Source organism: Panthera pardus, unplaced genomic scaffold (assembly GCF_024362965.1).
Source record: "Panthera pardus isolate Hobbes unplaced genomic scaffold, ASM2436296v1 HiC_scaffold_8, whole genome shotgun sequence".
Classification (NCBI taxonomy): Eukaryota; Metazoa; Chordata; class Mammalia; order Carnivora; family Felidae; genus Panthera; species Panthera pardus.
In genome coordinates, this window is record NW_026527013.1 from 57,098,598 (window position 1) to 57,120,007 (window position 21,410).

The following is a 21,410-nucleotide window of genomic DNA, read 5'->3' on the forward strand; positions in this document are numbered from 1 at the left end:
ACCGACCGACTTCAGCTCAGGTCATGATCTCGCAGTTTGTGAGTTTGAGCCTCTGCACTGACAGCTCAGAGCCTGGAGCCCATTTCAGATTCTGTGTCTGTCTCTCTCTCTCTCTCTCTGCCGCTGCCCCACTCATGCTCTGTCTTTCTTCCTTCGAAAATTAACAAACATTAAAAAAGAAGAGCCCATGCACCAAAAACCATAAAACACCTAAGAATAAATCTAACCAAAGAGGTGAAAAATCTATACGCTGAAAACTATAGAAAGCTTATGAAAGAAAATGAAGAAGACACAAAAAAATGGAAAAAGATTCCATGCTCCTGGATAGGAAGAACAAATATTGTTAAAATGCCAATACTACCCAAAGCAATCTACATATTTGATGCAATCCCTACCAAAATAACACCAGCATTCTTCACAGAGCTGGAACAAACAATCTTAAAATTTGTATGGAATCAGAAAAGATGCCAAATAGCCAAAGCAATCTTGAAAAAGAAAACCAAAGCAGGAGGCATCTCAATCCCGGACTTCAAGCTGTATTACAAAGCTGTAACCATCAAGACAGTATGGTACTGGCACAGAACAGACACTCAGATCAATGGAACAGAATAGAGAACACAGAAATGGACCCACAAATGTATGGCCAAATAATCTTTGACAAAGCAGGAGAGAATATCCAATGGAATCAAGACAGTCTCTTCAGCAAGTGGTGCTGGGAAAACTGGACACAGTGACATGCAGGAAAATGAACCTGGACCACTTTCTTACACCATACACAAAAATAAACTCAATTTGGATGAAAGACCTAAATGTAAGGCAGGAAGCCATCAAAATCCTCAAGGAGAAAGCAGGCAAAAACTTCTTTGATCTTAGCTGCAGCAATTTCTTTTTAAATATTTCTTTTAATGTTTTTTATTTATTTTTGAGACAGAGAGAGACAGAGCATGAGCAGGGGAGGGGCAGAGAGAGACACACACACAGAATCCAAAGCAGGCTCCAGGCTCTGAGCTGTCAGCACAGAGCCCAACGCGGGGCTCGAACTCATGGAGTGTGAGATCATGACCTGAACCGAAGTCAGATGCCCAACCAACTGAGCCACCCAGGCGCCCCTAGCTGCAGCAACTTCTTAACACGTCTCCAGACGCAAGGGAAACAAAAGCAAAAATGAACTACTGGGACCTCATTAAAATAAAAAGCTTCTGCACAGCAAAGAAACAATCAGCAAAACTAAAAGGCAAGTGACAGAATGGGAGAAGATATTTGTAAACAACATGGCAGAGAAAGGGTTAGTATCCAAAATCTATAAAGACCTTATCCAACTCAACACCCAAAAAACAAGCCAGTGAAGAAATGGGCAAAAGACAGGAATAGACACTTCTCCAAAGAAGACATCCAGATGGCCAACCGACACATGAAAAATGCTCAACATCACTCATCATCAAGCAAACACAAATCAAAACCACAATGAGATACCACCTCACACCTGCCAGAATGGCTAACATTAACAACTCAGACAACAACAGATGTTGGCGAGGATGCAGAGAGACAGGATCTCTTTTGCACTGCTGGTGGGAATACAAACTGGGGCAGCCACTCTGGAAAACAGTATGGAGGATCCTCAAAAAATTAAAAATAGAACTACCCTATGACCCAACAATTTCACTACTAGGCATTTATCCACGGGATACAGTTATGCTGTTTCGAAGGGCCACATGCGCCCCATGTTTATAGCAGCACTATCGACAATAGCCAAAGTATGGAAAGAGCCCAAGTGTCCATCAATGGATGAATGGATAAAGAAGATGTGGTATATAGATACAATGGAGTATCACTCAGCAATCAAAAAGAATGAAATCTTGCCATTTACAACTATGTGGATGGAACTAGAGGGCATTACGCTAAGCAAAATTAGTCAGAGAAAGACAAATATCATATGACTTCACTCATAGGAGGACTTTAAGACAGAACAGATGAACACAAGGGAAGGGAAGCGAAAATAATATAAAAACAGGGAGGGGTACAAAACACAAGAGACTCTCAAATGTGGAGAACAGATAGAGGGTTACTGGAGGGGGTGTGGGAGGGGGTGGGGGGGATGGGCTAAGTGGGTAAGGGGCACTAAGGAATCTTCCCCTGAGATCATTGTCGCACTATATGCTAACTAACTTGGATGTAAATTTTTTTTAATTAAATTAAATTAAATTAAAAATAGCTTATAAGGCTACCAGCAAACTTTTCAGCAGAAACTTTACAGGTCAGAAGGGAGTGGCATGATATCTTCAAAGTGCTGAAAGGGAAAAATCTGCAGCCAAGAATACTCTATCCAGCTAGTCTATCATTCAGAATAGGACAGATAAAGAGTTTCTCAGACAAACAAAAACTAAAGGAGTTCATGACCACTAAACCAGCCCTGCAAGAAATATTAACAGGAAACATTTTTTCTTTATTTTTTTAATGTTTATTTGTTTTTGAGAGAGAGAAAGAGAGACAGAGTGCAAGTGGGGGAGGGCAGAGAAAGAGGGACACACAGACATAGAATTCAAAGCAGGCACCAGGCTCTGAGATGTCAGCATAGAGCCCGACGCAGGGCTCGAACCCATGAACCATGAGATCATGACTTGAACCGAAGTCAGATGCTTAACCAACTGAGCCACCCAGGCGCCCCTTAATGGGAACTCTTTGAGTCTAATGGAAAGAATACAGGTGAGAGTATGAAAAATAAAAACTACAAAAGCATTAAAAATAAGTATTTCTTTGAATATGAGTCAAGGGACTCATAAAGTAAAAGGATGTAAAATATGACACCATATGACACTAAAACATGGGAGGGAAGAGGAGTAAAGAATGGGTTCAAACATATGCAACCATCAATTTAACATAGACCGCTATATGCAGAAGATGTTATATACAAACATAATAGTAACCACAAATAAAAAGACACTAATAAATATGCAAAGAATAAAAAAAAAAGAAATCCAAATATATCACTAAAGAAAACCATCAAACCATGAAAGAGAGAAAGAGAAGAAAGGATCAGGGAAAATCTTCAGAAACAACCACAAAACAAGTAATAAAAAGGCAACAAATACATAACTATCAATAATTACTCTGAATGTAAATGGACTAAATGCTCCAATCAAAAGACAGGGTGTGGGGCGCCTGGGTGGCTCAGTCAGTTAAGTGTCCGACTTTGGCTCGGGTCACGACCTCACAATTTGTGAGTCTGAACTCCACACTGGGCTCACTGCTGTCAGTGCAGAGCCCACTTTGGATCCTCTGCCCCCATCTCTCTCTGCCCCTCCCCTGTATGTGCTCTCTCTCTCAAAAATAAGTAAATATTTAAAAAATTAAAAAAAAAAAAACCTTCTCCAGAATAGATTACATATTAGGCCACGAGACAAACCTCAAGAATATTGAAGTCATAACATGCACCTTTCTGATCACGACACTATGAAACTAGAAGTCAATCACAAGAAAAAAACCTGGAAAGATCACAAATACATGGAGGTTAAATAACATGCTAGTAAACAATGAATGGGCCACCAGGAAATAAAATAAGAAATTTTTTTAAAAAATACATGGAAACAAATGAAAATGAAAACACAAAGCTCAAAATCTTTGGGACACAGCAAAGGTGGTTCTAGGAAAGATGTTTATAGCAATACAGACCTATCTCAAGAAACAAAAAAATCTCAAATAAACAACTTAACCTTACACCTAAAGGAGCTAGAAAAAGAATAACAAAACCTAAAACCAGCAGAAGGAAGGAAACAACAAGATTAGAAAAGAAAAATGATATAGAAACTAAAACAAACAAATAGAACAGATCAATGAAACAAGGAGCCGGTTCTTCAAAAATAATAAATAAAATTGATAAGCTTCTAGCCAGACTTATCAACAACAACAAAAAAGTGGAAAGGAGCCAAGAAAATAAAAACATATAAAAGAGAAGAAAGATAAAAATAAAAAATCAAATTAAAAAAGAGAGCAGGGATAACAACAAACACCATAGAAATACAAACAATTATAAGAGAATATTATAAAAAACTACATGCCCACAAATCGGACAACCTAGAAGAAATGGATAAATTCCTAGAAACATATAACCTACCAAAACTGAATCAGGAAGAAATAGAATTTGAACAGATTGATTACCAGCAAAGAAATTGAATTGGTAGTCACAAAACTCCCAACAAACAAAAAATCCAGGACCATTTGCTTCACAGGTGAATTCTATCAAACATTTAAAGAAGAGTTAATACTCCACACCCGAAAAACAAATAACCCAGTGAAGAAATGGGCAGAAAACATGAATAGACACTTCTCTAAAGAAGACATCTGGATGGCCAACAGGCACATGAAAAGATGCTCAACGTCGCTCCTCATCAGGGAAATACAAATCAAAACCACACTCAGATATCACCTCACACCAGTCAGAGTGGCCAAAATGAACAAATCAGAAGACTATAGATACTGGAGAGGATGTGGAGAAACGGGAACCCTCTTGCACTGTTGGTGGGAATACAAATTGGTGCAGCCACTCTGGAAAACAGTGAGGAGGTTCCTCAGAAAATTAAAAATAGACCTACCCTATGACCCAGCAATAGCACTGCTAGGAATTTACCCAAGGGATACAGGAGTGCTGATGCATAGGGGCACTTGTTTATAGCAGCACTCTCAACAATAGCCAAAATGTGGAAAGAGCCTAAATGTCCATCAACTGATGAATGGATAAAGAAATTGTGGTTTATATACACAATGGAATACTACGTGGCAATGAGAAAGAATGAAATATGTCCCTTTGTAGCAACGTGGATGGAACTGGAGAGTGTGATGCTAACTGAAATAAGCCATACAGAGAAAGACAGATATCATATTTTCACTCTTATGTGGATCCTGAGAAACTTAACAGGAACCCATGGGGGAGGGGAAGAAAAAAAAAAAAAAGAGAGGTTAGAGTGGGAGAGAGCCAAAGCATAAGAGACTCTTAAAAACTGAGAACACAATGTGGACTTTTCAGTAAATTAATTAATTAATTAATTAATAATAAATAAAAACTGAGAACAAGCTGAGGGCTGATGGGGGGTGGGAGGGAGCCGAGGGTGGATGATGGGTATTGAGGAGGGCACCTTTTGGGATGAGCACTGGGTGTTGTATGGAAACCAATTTGACAATAAATTTCTTATATTGAAAAAAAAATAAAGAAGAGTTAATACCTATTATTCTCAAACTATTTCCAAGAATAGAAAAGAAAGGAAAACTTCCAAATTCATTCCATCAGGCCAGCATTACTCTGATACCCAAATCAGATAAAGACATCACAAAAAAAGAACTATAGGCCACTCTCATTGGTGAACACAGATGCAAAAATCCTCAACAAAATAATGGCAAACCAAATCCAACAATACATTTAAAAATTTTTTTCACCATGATCAAGTGGAATTTATTTCTGATTTGTAAGGGTAGTTCAATATTTGCAAATCAATCAACATGATGCATCACATCAATAAGAGAAATGATAAGAACCATATGATCATTTCTACAGAGGCAGAAAAATCATTTAATGAAGTATGACATTTATTCATGATAAAAAAAAAACCTCAACAAAGTAGGTTTAGAGGGGAAATACCTCAACATAATAAAGGCCTTCTATGAAAAACCAACAGCTAATATCATTGCCAATGGTGAAAAACTGAGAGCCTTTTCCGTAAGGTCAGGACCAAGACAAGGATGCCCACTCTCACCACTTCTTAAATGACAAATAACAATCAACAGATGCTAACACCAAATGACACCTCTTGGAATTACCGGACAAGAATTTTAAAGCAAGTATGAACATTACTGAATCAAATGGAAAAAAAAATTTTTTTTAAGTCTCAGCAAAGAAATAAAGAAGAACCAAATGAAAATTTTTATTTTTTTAAGTAGGCCTCACACCCAGCATGGAGCCCAATGTGAGGCTTGAACTCATGACCCTGAAACCAAGACCTGTGCTGAGATCCAGAGTTGGAGGCTTAATTGACTGAGCCACCCAGGCACCACCCAAATGGAAATTTTAGAATTGAAAAATACAATAACTAATATTTTAAAACTCAATGGATAGGCTCAATAACAGAATGGAAAGGACAGAGAAAAGATCTGGTGAACTTGAAGATAAAACTATATACATTATCCAATCTGAAGAACATAGAGGAAAAATAAGCTAAAAACAAATGAGCTAAAACTTCAGGGACCTGTGGGGACTATAACAAAAGAACTAACCTTCGTGTCATTGGAGTCCTAGAAGGAGAGAAGAACAAGGGTAGTGCTAAAATGTATTTAAAGAAATAATGGCTGGAATGGGGGGGGAGGGTTAAGATGGCAGAGGAGTAGGGCAACCCTAAGCTTGCCTCCCCACACCCCAAACAGCTAGATAAATATCAAATCATTCTGAACACCCAAGAAATTGATGGAAAGTCTTAGAGAACAAAGCTGCACATTTACAAACAGAAAAAATGACCCGTGGAAGGTAGGAAGTGCAGACTTGATTTGTGGTAGAAAAGAGCCCCAGGTGCTGTGGTGGGAAGGGAGCCCTCAATGCGGAGAGAGTAGCTAGAGAGAGACAGAGAGAAACAATGGGTAAAAAAAAGAGTGAAAATGTGCATGGGGGATTGCACAAGAAAACTGCTCCCCAAAACCATTGACAGGAAAAAAGGAGAGGATTTCAGTACTGCCAGTATTTTTTTCAGTTTGTTTATTTATTTTCATAGAAAGAAAGTGCACACGTGAGCAAGGGAGGGGCAGACAGAGATGGAGAGAGAATCCCAAGCACGCTCTGTGCTGTCAGCATGGAGCCCTACTTGGTACTTGATCTCATAAATTGTGAGCTCATGACCTGAGCCAAAATCAAGAGTTGGATGTTCAACCAACTGATGCAACCCAGGTGCCCAACAATATCACCAGTTCTTATAAACAGCAGAGCACGCAGAGTCTGAAATTTCGGACTTCAGCCCCTGGTGATGCTACAGCAAGGAACTGGGGTGGAGCCTTAGGAGCAGGCAGCACTTCTAAAGATCCCCTGGGTCACATGGGGAAAAGCAGTTCCCCAGCTTGGAGTGCATTTGGTAGAGGTGATATGGTCTCTCCATGGTTAAAAGACCCAGTGGGCACCATAGAGCTGCCCCGTTCACCAGTATAGGAATAAAGACACCAGCTGAGGGCAGCAAACCCTGGCACCAGCTGTGTGTTGCAATTTACCATAAATACTGAGCCACTACTGCTGCACAATCACACAAATGTTTTCTGGGACAAGCTGGCACCAGCCACAGCACAGAGAGATCCTCCCCCAGAGGATTAGTGCTGGTCTGAAGTGTGGGGATCTCTGAAGTGTGGGGTTTTGAAACACAGCCATACCTGAGAGATAAGACACAGAAGGGCAGCAGCACCTGGCAGGCAGGCAGCTTGGACACAGACAGGGTGAAGGTGGGGATCTAACAAAAGCTGGAGATACAGGAAGGGTGACTGATCGCGTGTCTGTGAGGGTATGGACCTTCCACTCCAGAGACTAGAGAGAGGGCTGAAGTCATTTTCACCCCTAGCCCACCAGCACTAACTGACTTCAGTGAGCTAAACAGCACCACCAAGTGGAGAACGGAGCCATTACACCAAGCCATGCCCACTGCTCCCTCCAGGCACATCTCCAATAGGACAAGTCCACCTGAGAATCAGAACAGCAGCCCCCTCCCCCGAAGACCAGCACAAACCCCTTGCCCACACCAAGTCTACTGATCATAGAGTGCTGCAAAGCTTCAGTTCTAGGGGAAACAGGATCTAGCTTCCTTCAGGTTTTTGGTTGGTTGATTGGTTGGCTGATTCTGTTTTTGTTTTGCTTTGTTTTTCTTGAATACAGAAAGAGCAAGTTTTGTTTACTTACTTATTTTTTAATTTTTGTCTTTTTTTTCTATCAAGCTTCTCTTAACAAGCAGACCAAAGCATACCTAGAATCTAGCTTTCTTTATTTTATTTAAAAATTTTTTTAATTTAAATTAAATTTAATTTAATTTTTCCTCCAAAATGACAAGATGGAAGAATTAATCCCAAAAGAAAGAAGGAATAAATGATGGTCAGGGATTTAATCAATACAGATATAAGTTAAATGTCTGAATCAGAATGTAAAACAATTATAAGGATTCTAGCTGGGCTTGAAAAAACAACAACAACAACAACGACACTAGAGAATCCCTTATTGCAGAGATAAAACAGCTAAAATCTAGTCAGACCAAAATTTAAAATGCTATAACCGAGATGCAAATCTGAGTGTATGCCATGCCAGTGTGGATGGATGAAGCAGAGGAACAAATTAGTGATACAGACAACAAAATTATGAAACACAATGAAGCTGAAAAAAAGTGGTAATGGATCAGAAGATAGACTTAGGGAATTCAGTGACTTATTAAAACAGAATAACACTCATATCATAGAAATCCCAGAAGATGGAGAGAAAAAGGGACAGAAGATTTATTTGAACAAACTATAGCTGAAAACTTCCCTAATCTGGGGAAGAATGCAAACATCAAAATCCAAGAAGTACAGAGAACTCCCATTAAATTCAACAAAGGCTGGCCATCACCAAGGCATATCATAGTAAAATTCACAAAATACACAGACAAGGAAAGAATCCTGAGGGCAGCAAGGGGAAAAAAGTCCTTAATGTATAAGGGAAGACAGATCAGGTTCTCAGCAGATCTGTCCACAGAAACTTGGTACACCAGAAGGGAATGACAGGATATATTCAACATGCTAAATGGGGAAAATACGCAGCCAAGAATACTTTACCTAGCAAGGCAGTCATTCACAATAGGAGAGATAGATTTCCCCAAACAAAAACTAAGGAGTTTGTGACCATTAAACTAGCCTTGCAAAAAATATTAAGGGGGACTCTGAGTGGGGTGAAAAAGACCAAAAGCAACAAAGACTAGAAAGAAAGAAACAGAGAACATCACCAGAAACACCAAGTTTACAGATAACACAATGGCACTAAACTCATATCTTTCAATAATCCCTCTGAATGTAAATGCTCCAATCAAAACACATAGGGTATCAGAATGGATAAAAACACAAGATCCATCTATATGCTACCTACAAGATACTCATTTTAGACCTAAAGACACCTGCAGATTGAAAGTGAAGGGATGAAAAACCATCTATCATGCGAATAGACACCAAAAGAAAGCCAGAGTAACCATATACTTATATCAGATAAACTTTTAAAAAATGGGGAAAAAAAACCTAGTTTATTTATTTTGAGAGCGAGAGAGTGAAGGAGGAGCAGAGAGAGAGAAAGGGGGAGAGATAGAGAGAGAGAATTAATCCCAAGTATGCTCTGCATTGTCAGCACAGAGCTGAAAGTGGGGCTCAAATTCATGAACCGTGAGATCATGACCTGAGCCAAAACTAAGAGTTGGGCACTTAACCGACTGAGCAATCCAGACACCCCTAAACTAGATTTTAAACCAAAGACTGTAACAAGAGATAAAGAAGAGCATTATATCATAATTAAGGGGTCTACCCATCAAGATCTAACCATTATAAATATTTGTACCCCCAACCTGAAAGCACCCAAATATATAAATCAATTAACAACAAACATAAAGAAACTCACTGATGATAATACAATAATACAATAGTAGGGGACTTTAAAACCCCACTTACATCAATGGACAGATCATCTAAGCAGAAGATCAACAGGAAAACAATGGCGTTGAATGACACACTGGACTGGATGGACTTAACAGATATATTCAGAACATTCTATCCTAAAGCAGAAGAATGCACATTCTTCTAGAATGCACATGGAACATTCTCCAGAATAGATTACATACTGGGTCACAAATCAGCCCTCAACAAGTACAAAAAGATTGAGATTATACCATGCATATTTAAAAAAAAATTTTTTATTACGTTTCTTTATTTTTGAGAGGCAGAGAGACAGAGCATGAGCGGGGGAGGGGCAGAGAGAGGGAGAGACACAGAATCGGAAGCAGGCTCCAGGCTCTGAGCTGTCAGCACAGAGCCCGACGCGGGGCTCGAACCCACGAACCGTGAGATCATGACCTGAGCCTAAGTCAGACACTCAACCGACTGAGCCACCCAGGCATCCTGACCATGCATATTTTCATACCACAATGCTATGAAACTTGAAGTCAACCACAAGAAAAAAAATCGGAAAGACCACAAATACATGGAGGCTAAAGAACATCCTACTAGAGAATGAATGGGTTAACTAGGAAATTAAAGATGAAATAAAAAAGTATACGGAAGCAAATGAAAATGAAAACACAAGTCCAAAAACCTTTGGGATGCAGCAAAGGCAGTCCTAAAAGGGAAATATATTGCACTACAGGCTTACCTCGAGAGCAAGAAAAGTCTCAAATACCTAATACTTTAGGTGTAACCTAAATTTACACCTAAAGGAGCTAGAAAAGGAAGAGCAAATAAAGCCTAAAGCCAGCAGAAGAGCAGAAACAAATAATATAGATACAATAAACCCCAGTAGACTAGATCAACAAAACTAAGAGCTGGTTCTTTGAAAGAATTAATAACATTGATAAGTTCCTAGCAAGACTTATCAAAAAGAAAAGATAAATGACCCAATAAAATCACAAGTGAAAGGGGAGAGATCACAACCAACACCACAGAAATACAAACAATTATAAGAGAATTTTATGAAAAATTATATGCCAAGAAACTGGGCAATCTGTGGAAGAAATGGATAAATTTATAGAAACACACAAACTACCAAAACTGAAACAGGAAGAAGTAGAAAACTTGAACAGACATATAACCAGAAAAGAAATGAAAATTGTAATCAAAAATCTCCCAACAAACCAAACTCCAGGGCCAGATGGCTTCCCAAGAGAACTCTACCAGACATTTAAAGAGGATTTAATACCTATCCTTCTCAAATTGTTCCAAAAAAATAGAAATGAAAGGAAAACTTCCAAATTCATTCTACAAGGCCAGCATTACCTTGCTTCCAAAACCAGATGACCCCAATAAAAAGGAGATTTACAGGCCAACCTCCCTGATGAACATGGATGAAAAAATTCTCAACAAGATACTAGCAAATTGAATAAACAGTAAATTAAAATAATTATTCACCATGATCAAGTGGGATTTATTCCTGGGCTGCAGGGCTGGTTCAATATTTGCAAATCAATCAATGTGATATAACCTCATTAATAAAAGAAAGGATAAGAACCATATGATCCTCTCAATAGATGCAGAAAGCATTTGACAAAATCCAGCATCCTTTCTTAATTAAAATGCCCATCAAAGTAGGGACTGGTGGAACATACCTCAACATCATAAAGACCATATGCAAAAGACCCACAGCTCATATAATCTTCAATGAGGAAAAACTGAGAGCCTTTCCCCTATAGTCAGGAACAAGACAAGGATGTCCACTCTCACCATTACTATTTAATACAGTAGTGAAAGTCTTAGCCTCAGCAATTAGACAACAAAAAGAAATAAAAGGCATCCAAACGGGCAAGGAAGAAGTCAAACTTCGACTATTTGCAGATGACATGATACTCTATGTAGAAAACCTGAAACATTCCACCAAAAGATTGCTAGAATACATGAATTCAGCAAAGCTGCAGGATATAAAAGTCAATATACAGAAATCTGTTCCATTTCTATACATCAATAACAAAGCAGCAGACAAAGAAACCAAGGAATCAATTCCATCTGCAACTGCACCAAAAACAATTAGATATCTAGGAATAAACCTAATCACTTATGAATAGGAATTCAGTAGGACTTAGGAATAAATCCAGAACACTTATGAATGAAATTGAAAAGGACACAAAGAAATGGAAAAGCACTCCATGCTCATGGATTGGAAGAACAAACACTGTTAAAATGTCTATACTACCCAAAGCAATCTACACATTTAATACAATCCCCATCAAAATACCACCAGGGTTTCTCACAGAGCTAGAACAAACAATCCTAAAATTTGTGTAGAACCACAAAAGACCCCAAGGAGCCAAAGCAATCCTAAAAAAGAAAAACAAAAGCATCACAATCGCAGACTTCAAGCTATATTATAAAGCTGTAATCATCAATACAGTATGATACTGGCACAAAAACAGACACTAAGATCAATGAAACAGAATAGAAAACCCAAAAATGGACCTGCAACCATATGGTCAACTAATCTTCAAAAAAGCAGGAAAGCACATCCAATAGAAAAAAAGACAGTCTCTTCAACGAATGGTGTTGGGAAAACTGGAGACCAACATGCAAAAGAATGAAACTGGACCACTTTCTTACACCATACACAAAAATAAATTCAAAATGGATGAAAGACCTAAATGTGAGAGACAGGAAACCATCAAAATCCTAGAGGAGAACACAGGCAGCAACCTCTCTGACCTTGGCCATAGCAACTTCTTATGAGACATGCCGCTGGAAGCAAGGGAAACAAAAGAAAAAATGGAAGTATTGGGACCTCATCAAGGTAACAAGTTTCTGCACAGCAAAGGAAACAATCAACAAAACGAAAAGGCAGCCTACAGAATGGGAGATGATATTTGCAAATGACATATCTGATAAGGGTTAGTATCCAAAATCTATAAAGAACTTATCAAACTCAACACCCAAAGAGCAAATAATCCAGTTAAGAAATGGGCAAAAGATATGAATAGACATTTATTCAAAGAAGACATCCAGATGGCTAACAGACACAGGAAAAAATGCTCAACATTACTCATCATCGGGGAAATGCAAGTCAAAACCATGATGAGATACCACCTCATATTTGTCAGAATGGCTAAAATTAACAACACAAGAACAAAATGGTGTTGGTGAGGATGTGGAGAAAGGGGAGTACTCTTGCACTGTTGGTGGGAATGCAAATTGGTGCAGCTACTCTGGAGAACAGTATGGAGGTTCCTTAAAAAACTAAAGAGAACCATACAAGAGACCCAGCAATTGCTCTACTGGGTTTTTACCCAAAGGATACAAAAATACAGAATTGAAGGGGTGCATGCACCCCAATGTTTATAAGCAGCATTATCAACAATAGCCATACTACGAAGCCCAAATGTCCATCAACTGATGAATGGATAAAAAAGATGTGGTATACATATACAATGGAATATTAGCCATCAAAAAGAATGAAATCTTGCCATTTGCAACAACATGGATGGAGCTAGAGTGTATTATGCCTTGCAAAATAAGTGAGAGAAAGAGAAATACCATACGATTTCATTCATATGTGGAATTTAAGAAAGAAAATAGATAAACATATGAGACGGGGGGAAGAAAGAGAGGGAAACAAACTGTAAGAGACTTTTAAAGATAGAGAACTGAGGGTTGTTGGAGGGAGGTGGGTGGGGAGTAGGTTATACAGGTGATAGGTAGTAAGGAGGGCACTAGTTATGATGAGCACTGGTTGTTGTACGTAAGTGATTAATCACTGAATTCTACTCCTGAAACCAATACTGCACTGTTAACTAACTAGAGTTTAAATAAAAATTTTAAAAGGAAAAAATAATGAAATAATAGCTGGAATTTCCCCAAATTTGGCAAAAGATGTAAGCCTAAAATTTCCATAAACTGAGTGAATCCATAGGATAAACCCAAAGAAATACACACCGAGTCATATCATAGTCAAACTTCTGAAAACCAGAGACAAAGGAAAAAAAAAAAGTTGAAAGCTACAAGTAATAAATGCCACCCAGCCTATTGGGAAAGACAGTTGATTTCTTACCAAAAAACCATACAGGTCAAAAGGAAGAGGCACAACTTCTTTCAAATGCTCAACCCCCAATTCTAAATCAAGTGAAGTTAGCCTTCAGGAATAGAGGAGAAATAGACATGCTCAAAGAGAAACTAAGAGAATTGGTTGTTATCAGATCTACCCTAAAATAATTACTAAAGGAATTTCTTGAAACAGAAATATTTTTTTTAAATCTTGGAACATCAAAAAGGAAAAAGAACACTAAAAAGAGCAAACCTATAGATAAATACACTTTTCTTCTCCTCTTGAGTTTTCTAAATTATGTTTGACAATGAATCAAAAAGTATAATATCATCCTGTGGTGTGTATACATATACAATGGAATACTATTCCGCATCAAAAAGAATGAAATCTTGCCATTTGCAAAAATGTGGATGGAGCTAGAGTTTTCGCTTATGCTAAGCAAAATAAGTCAGGCAGAGAAAGACAAATATCACATGATTTCACTTATATGGAATTTAAGGAACACAGAGGAACATAGAGTAAGGGAAGGAAAAATAAGATAAAAACAGGGAGGGAGGCAAACCATAGGAGGCTCTTAAATACAGAGAATGGACTGGGGATTGTCAGAGGGGAGGTGGACGGGGGGATGGGCTAAATGGGTGATGGGCATTAAGGAGAGCCCTTGTTGGGGTGAACACTGGGTGTAATACATAAGTGATGAATCACTGGGTTCTACTCCTGAAACCAATACTACACTGTATGTTAACTAACTTGAGTTTTAAAAAATAAATTAAAAAAAAAAAGTATAACATCATCTGATGTGGTTCTCAGTCTATGTAGAGGAAATATTTAAGACAATTGTAAATGAGATAGGGTAAACAGATTTGATGAAAGGTAAGGTTTCTACATTTCACTCAAACTGGAAATATGTTGACACCAGTAGGCTGTGATAAGCTACGTATGCATAATGTAATTCCTGTAGTAACCACTAAAAACCTATATAAAGAGATGCATTCAAAAATGCTGTAGATAATCAAAATAGAGTCATAGAAAGCTTTCATATAACCCACTAGAAGGCAAGAAAACAAAGAAACAGAAAGCAAATATTAAAATGGCAGACCTAATCTCTAAAATATCAATAATTACACTAAATGTAAATGGTCTAAATAAACCAATTAGAAGAGCTAGTGAATTAAAAAAAAAAAAAACTGCACTAAATGCAAGGGCATTATGCTGAAGCAGGGGAGCATATCTCAAAATGTCATACACTGGATGTTTCCATTTATATAACTGTTCGTTTCCCAGGGCTGCCATAATAAATTACCACAAACTGGGTGGTTTAGCACAACAGAAATTCATTGTCTCACAGTTCTGGAGGCTACAAGTGCAAAATCATGGTGTCAACAAGGCCATGCTCCCTCTAAAGATGCTAAGGAAAGATTCTTCCCAGCCTCCTCCAGTTTCTGGTAGCCTGACACACTTCCTGGCTTGTGACAGCATAACTCTACTCTTCACATAGCATTCTCCCTATATCTCTTCATATAGTCTTACCTCTATGTCTCTACATCCAAATTTTATAAGGACAGCAGTTATATTGGATTAGGGCCCATCCTCAAGACCTCATTTTAACTTGATTACCTCTGTAAAGGCCCAATTTCCAAATAAAGTCACATTCTGAGTTGCTAGCAGTTAGGTGTTGAACATATCTTTTTGAGGGAACACAATTCAACCCACAAAAATAACATTCTCAAATTGACAAAATTATAGAGATGGAAAACACGTTAGTGGTTAGGGGTGGTGGGAGGTTAAGAAGTGGTTGTGACCATAAAGCAATAGCATGAGAGATCTTTGTGGTGATGTAGTAATTCTGTATCTTGAGTGCAATGACAGTTACATAAATCTACACAAAAGATAAAATGGCATAGAACTACACACACATTTATCAATATCTTGATTTTGATATTACACTATAGTTATATAAGATATAACCACTGGAAAAAAACTGGACAGGGGTACCTGGGTGATAGTTGGTTAGCATCTAACTTCACCTCAGGTCATGATCTCACAATTCGTGGGTTCAAGCCCCACATCAGGCTCTGTGCTGACAGCTCAGAGCCTGGAGCCTGCTTCAGATTCTGTGTCTCCCTCTCTCTCTGCCCTTCCCCCACTCATTCTCTCCCTCCCTCTCTCTCTCTCAAAAATAAATAATAAACATGAAAAAAACTGGGCAAAGACTACATAGGATCTCTGTTCTACGATTGTAACTTCATCTGAACTTTTATTTCAAAATAAAAGTATAATACACAGATGTGGACATGCCCAAGCTAAGATACATAATTAATCAGTTTCAGAAGACAAGAAGAAGATTGTAGGTTAAAAAAAACAACAACAACAACACATTCAGGGGCGCCTGGGTGGCTCAGCCGGTTGAGTGTCTGACTTTGGCTCAGGTCATGATCTCACAGTCTGTGAGTTCGAGCCCCACATCAGGCTCTGTGCTGACAGCTCAGAGCCTGGAGCCTGCTTCCGACTCTGTGTCTTCCTCTCTCTCTGCCCCTCCCTGGCTCATGTTCTGTCTCTTTCTCTCTGTCAAAACTAAATAAACATAAAAAAAAAAAAACCACATTCAAAGCACATACAAAGGTTCAAATGGAACATAAAAGATGGCAGAACAATGCCTTCAAAACTCTGAAGGAAAATTAGAATTCTATGCCTAGCTAAACTATAAATCAAGTGTAAGGGTAGAATAAAGATATTTTCAGAACATGAGACCTCAAAACAATCACCTCTCATTAACCTGTTCTCAAGAATCTACAGGAAGATATCCAGCAAAACCAGAAAGCAAACAAATCAAGAGAAAGACAGAATCCAGGAAACAAGGATCCCACCAAGAAAGGAAAAAGGGAACTCCCAGGATAAACATCAGTGCTAAACCTGGTTGGTTCAAAATGAGTGAGCATCTAGGTGAGTGCTGTTACTGTATTCATGAAGCCTGGCGGGTGGGATCTGAAGGGAGGATCACTACCTGCACTTGAAGGACACCTGTGGTGCAGCGGGGAGACATCAAGAATCGGTAGCTCTTAATCCCAGGAACCTAATCTCTCTCATATCTCGCTATGAGATCCTAAATGATTATACATCTCACATAAGGTCATGGTGGGGAAGTAGAGATGACACGGACAACTGGATGGGAAAAAGAGCTCTCAAGTCCGTTTTTCTGGCTCACTCTTACCTCTAGTTCATGGATTGGCACAGGTTGTGATGGAAGGCAGGAAACACACTTGATCTTTATGGTCAAAGGGTTTAAATCCTGCTTTTGCTCCTCAGTCATGATAGGAACTTCTGTTTTAAAACTCAAATAACAATCTAAAATGCTGGCAGACTTCCAACAGCCACAACTCATGACAGTTTGCCATCCTAGGAGGGACATACACAGAGCATTAGACTGTTACTCTTGAAAGCCCCACCACAAACACAGAGGGATAGGGCAACCTGACAAAAGCCAATGATAAATCGCAACTAAAAGAAGAAAACTTAAAAGAAAAAAAAAGCGAATTGGCAAACACCTACGGGCAGCATAGTATATGTCAGTTTTTCAAACTGAGGTCCCATAGGTCTCCTAAGAGAATTTACTTGTTGCGATTTAATCTTGATGATCACCTTGTAATATCAGCATTTCCTGAATCATCTACAAGAATACCGATGTTTGGGTGGTACCTTCAAGCAGTCTCATGTACTTGGTCTGGGATGTAGCCTCCACACTAAGGTTTTTAAAAACTTCTCAGGCTGGGGCGCCTGAGTGGCTCAGTCAGTTGAGCGACCGACTTCGGCTCAGGTCATGATCTTGCCGTTTGTGGGTTCGAGCCCCGCGTCAGGCTCTGTGCTGACTGCTTGGAGCCTGGAGCCTGCATCGGATTCTGTGTCTCCCTCTCTCTCTGCCCCTCCCCCACTCACTGTCTCTCTCTCTCTCTCTCTCTCTCTCTCTCTCTCTGTCTCTCAAAAATGAATAAGTGTTAAAATAAATAAATAAATAAGTTCTCAGGCCATTTGTGGCTGCTGAAATTTAAACTTAAATATAATTTAAAACGCAGTTCCTTCATCACACAAGTCACGTTGCAAATGTTCAAGTGGCCACGTGTAGCTAGGAGCCACTGGCCTGGACACCACGGATACAGAACATTTCCATCACTGCAGAAAGCTCCACTAGAGAGTGCTGCTCCGGGCAGTTATTTTAGAACACAACACATAATGTCAGTGGGTCTGTTACAGGGGCCAGTGGTGCCACTTTCACTGTCGCAGTCCAGTGAGAAAAGCCTAGATGCTGACGTAGAACGTAACTGGTACTGGATCAAGCATGGCGCCCCTTCCCCAATGGCTGCGCGATGGCGCAACTAGGGAAAAGGGTGGGTGAACTGAGCCACCGCGTGGCACACGGGTAGCAGTGAGAATATGTTCTTGCGAAAGGCGTCCCTACATTTTACCAGGTGGAGACATACCGGGGTGGGGGGCGAGGGGAGGGGAAGAGGGAAATCCTCCAATTTAACAAGCAGAGAGGCCTAGGCTTAAATCCCAGATTCAATTCTCAGCAGTCATGAGACGTACAAGCATAGGTTCTTTGAGGCTTCATGTCCTCATGGGCAAAACAGGCACAGATCCCAGCTTTCTTGGTCAGGAGAGTCAAGAGGGCTCATATATGTGAAGGTGCTGGGGATACCACACAGCATACGGTGGGTGCTCAAAAAAATCAGTTCTGTTCCTTTCACGACACTTGTAAATGCGTTTCCAGGGCACACAAAAACCCGGTCAGTCACACTCAGAAAGAGGAGTCACTTCCAGGAGCCCCTGGGTGGCTCAGTCATTTAGGCTTCTGACTTGGGCTCAGATCACGATCTCACGGTGTGTGAGTGCGAGCCCCGCATCGTCTCTCTACTGTCAGCACAGAGCCCTTTTCAGACCCTCTGTCTCCCTCTCTTGCCGCCCCTCCCCCTCCTCAAAAATAAACAAATGTTAAAAAAAAAAGCAAAGAGTAAAGAAAGAAAAGAGCAGTCACTTCCAAAACAAGTTATGGGCCCAGCGTGTCTGGCCATGTGCACAGGCCGTGAGCGTGGGGCCGTGTGCAGCTCCAGGGGAGCAGCCCTCAGTGCTCCCACATCTCTCTTTTCAATGGAGCTGACTCATGAAGGCCATAACTAATTATGATTTGTGTTCTAGAACTTTGCAAGCCTCTTCGTAGAAAAAGACTGCCCAGTTTAGAAGAAATCTCCCGTGCAAACATGCACTCAAATCATCATTCAGAAATTTAGGGCAGGGAGAGCCATAATTCCAGGGTAGGGTTTCCCAACCTCAAAACCACAGACACTTGAGGACAGAGAGTTCTCTGTTGTGGGGACTGTCCTGTGTATCGTGGGGCAGTTAGCAGCAACCCTCTAACGCTCTGCTCCCACCTGTGACAACCAAAATACATTCTCACACTGTGGGGGGTGGAGTGGGGGGAGGCACACGTGCCCAAGCCGAGGAGAGAAAAGGAGCGGGGGAATGAACGCCACACAGTGTGTGCACTGAAACGGCCAGACTTGAGCCTGCATTCATGCCATTTGATCCTGAGAACAGCCCTGTGTGGCCGCCATAATGTCTGCTTTGTAGATACAGAAACCGAGGTCCAGAAATGGTGAGACGCCATCCGAGGTCTCCTGGCCCATAAGTGGCAGAACCCATGTCCAAGCCAGTCCTGCCTGGCTATGCTTGGCCCCTCCGCTATGCAATAATAGAAAGTAAAGAGCTCATTCCAAACACAGAATCTTTCTAGAATCTTAATGTGTTACTAGCCAACCAGCATTTATCACTCAGGGATGCAAAGCCTATGGCCTAATTTGAAATTGAAGATGATTACCAAAAATTATCATGCTAGTCTTGGAATAGTCTTATGCTATTATTTTATGGCAAAAACAAACATATAGGGGCACCTGGGTGGCTCAGTCGGTTAAGCATTCAGCTTCAGTTCAGGTCATGATTTCACAGTTTGTGAGTTCAAGCCCCACGTCAGACTCTGTGCTGACAGCTCAGAGCCTGGAGCCTGCTTTGGATTCTGTGTCCCCTCCTCTCTCTGCCCCTCCTCCATTCACACACTCTCTCTCAAAAATAAATAAATGTTAAAAAAAATTTTTTTTAAATAACTAAAAGTAAAAACTAAAAAGTTAAAGGTATTTCCTCAAACTGTATCAATATCAACCCAAGAGCTTGTGAGAAATGATTTTCCAGTCACTCGACACTGACTTTAGGAGGTAAAACCCCAAGCAGCTGCAAAGGTGGGTTCCATCCCAAGACGGAAGCCTAAATTTCTGCAGATTGGCCAGTAGAGGGCGCACATTTACCCTGATGGCCAAAAAAAATTTACAATGAATTAGTCTCGAAAATTACCTTCTCTAAAAGAGAAGGGTTTCCCCCCATATACTATTTCAGAAACGAAGTCACATAATGTTACCCAAAATATATTCTGAGCTTTCCATGAGCACAACCTATGGATATAACATGCCTACTATTTATTATTTAAGCCAGAGAAAGCCTCATTTCTAAATTGTGATAGATCTTACAAAGCAGAAGAATGAAACCCCTGTCCTGCCACTGAGCTCTGTGACCTCAAGTAGGTTGCTCTGACTTCTCTGAGTTTTGGTCCCTCACAGAATAAAGGAGAGCGAGCCCAACACCACAGCTACAAGTTCACCGGGAGGATCTGAGTTTGCCATGAGCAGTAAATGATGGGCCAGGAACACTGGTTCCTTTTCCTCATTTCCTTTACTAGATGTTTTTGTAAAACTCTGCAGGAAGGCGTTTATAAAAAGCAGCATCCTATTTAGAAAACAAAATCAGGGCAGTTATTCTCACAGGTTTCTTTGGACTTCGGAATCAGACCTGAGTTCCAATCCTAGCCTCGCCTTTACTTGCTGGTGTGATCTCGGACAACCCGGCTGACCTCTCTGCACCTCTTTTTCCTCCTCTGTGTAATGGAGACACCTCCATTTTGCTGAAATGGCTGGGAGCATGGAAGTAGGTGGCAGAGGAGAGGCTTGGTCAATGCAAGCATCCTGTTTATGGACATTCTAGCCACGTGGGACCAGACAACTAAGAACTGCTGGGAACAGGTGTAACTACCTGCGAGGAGCGGCATCAGCACCAGTTCGGTAGAGAAAGCTCCGTGCTTCCAATTTCCTGCCCCCTTGAAGTCACTGTCTTCCACTCGAGATTTCCTCTTTCTCTTCTGGCTCTTCTTTTTCACCTCCGACTCTTTCCTTTTACCTGTAAAATCAAAGGAAGGAAATCAGTGTTAAGAGGAGAACGTATCCAAGCTACCATATGTGAATTCTTACATGCTGCAGAGATTCGGAAAGGTTCTGGAACAGGGGCGCCTGGGTGGCTCAGTTGGTTAAGCATCAACTTCAGCTCGGGTTGTGATCTCACAGTTCATGGGTTTGAGCCCCGCATCGGGCTCTGTGCTGACAGCTCAGAGCCTGGAGCCTGCTTTGGATTCTGTGTCTCCCTTTCTCTCTGCCCCTCCTGCACTCATATTCTGTCTCTCTCTCAAAAATAAATAAACATTAAAGAAAGAAAGAAAGAAAGAAAGAAAGAAAGAAAGAAAGAAAGAAAGAAAGAAAGAAAGAAGGTAGGTAGGTTCTGGAAGATC

The 21,410-nt window shown here is 40.2% G+C and overlaps 1 protein-coding gene and 1 non-coding gene across 6 annotated transcripts in view; both read right to left on the bottom strand.

The window, feature by feature from the left end:
- CFAP92 (cilia and flagella associated protein 92 (putative)) overlaps positions 1–21,410 on the bottom strand; it is a 72,023-nt gene that overhangs the window by 37,698 nt on the left and 12,915 nt on the right. For 4 of the 5 annotated variants that reach the window (XM_053897741.1, XM_053897740.1, XM_019430952.2 and 1 more), the window contains 2 exons: positions 20,882–21,025; positions 16,965–17,149 (listed from right to left, as the gene is read on the bottom strand). In XM_053897741.1, the coding sequence (XP_053753716.1) occupies positions 16,965–17,149; positions 20,882–21,025 (329 nt within the window). The remainder of the gene's footprint in view (positions 1–16,964; positions 17,150–20,881; positions 21,026–21,410) is intronic. The other variant, XM_053897743.1, reaches the window with a different exon arrangement.
- On the bottom strand, positions 10,050–10,134 carry TRNAL-UAG (transfer RNA leucine (anticodon UAG)). The gene has a single exon. It is a non-coding gene; the product is annotated as a tRNA-Leu (tRNA).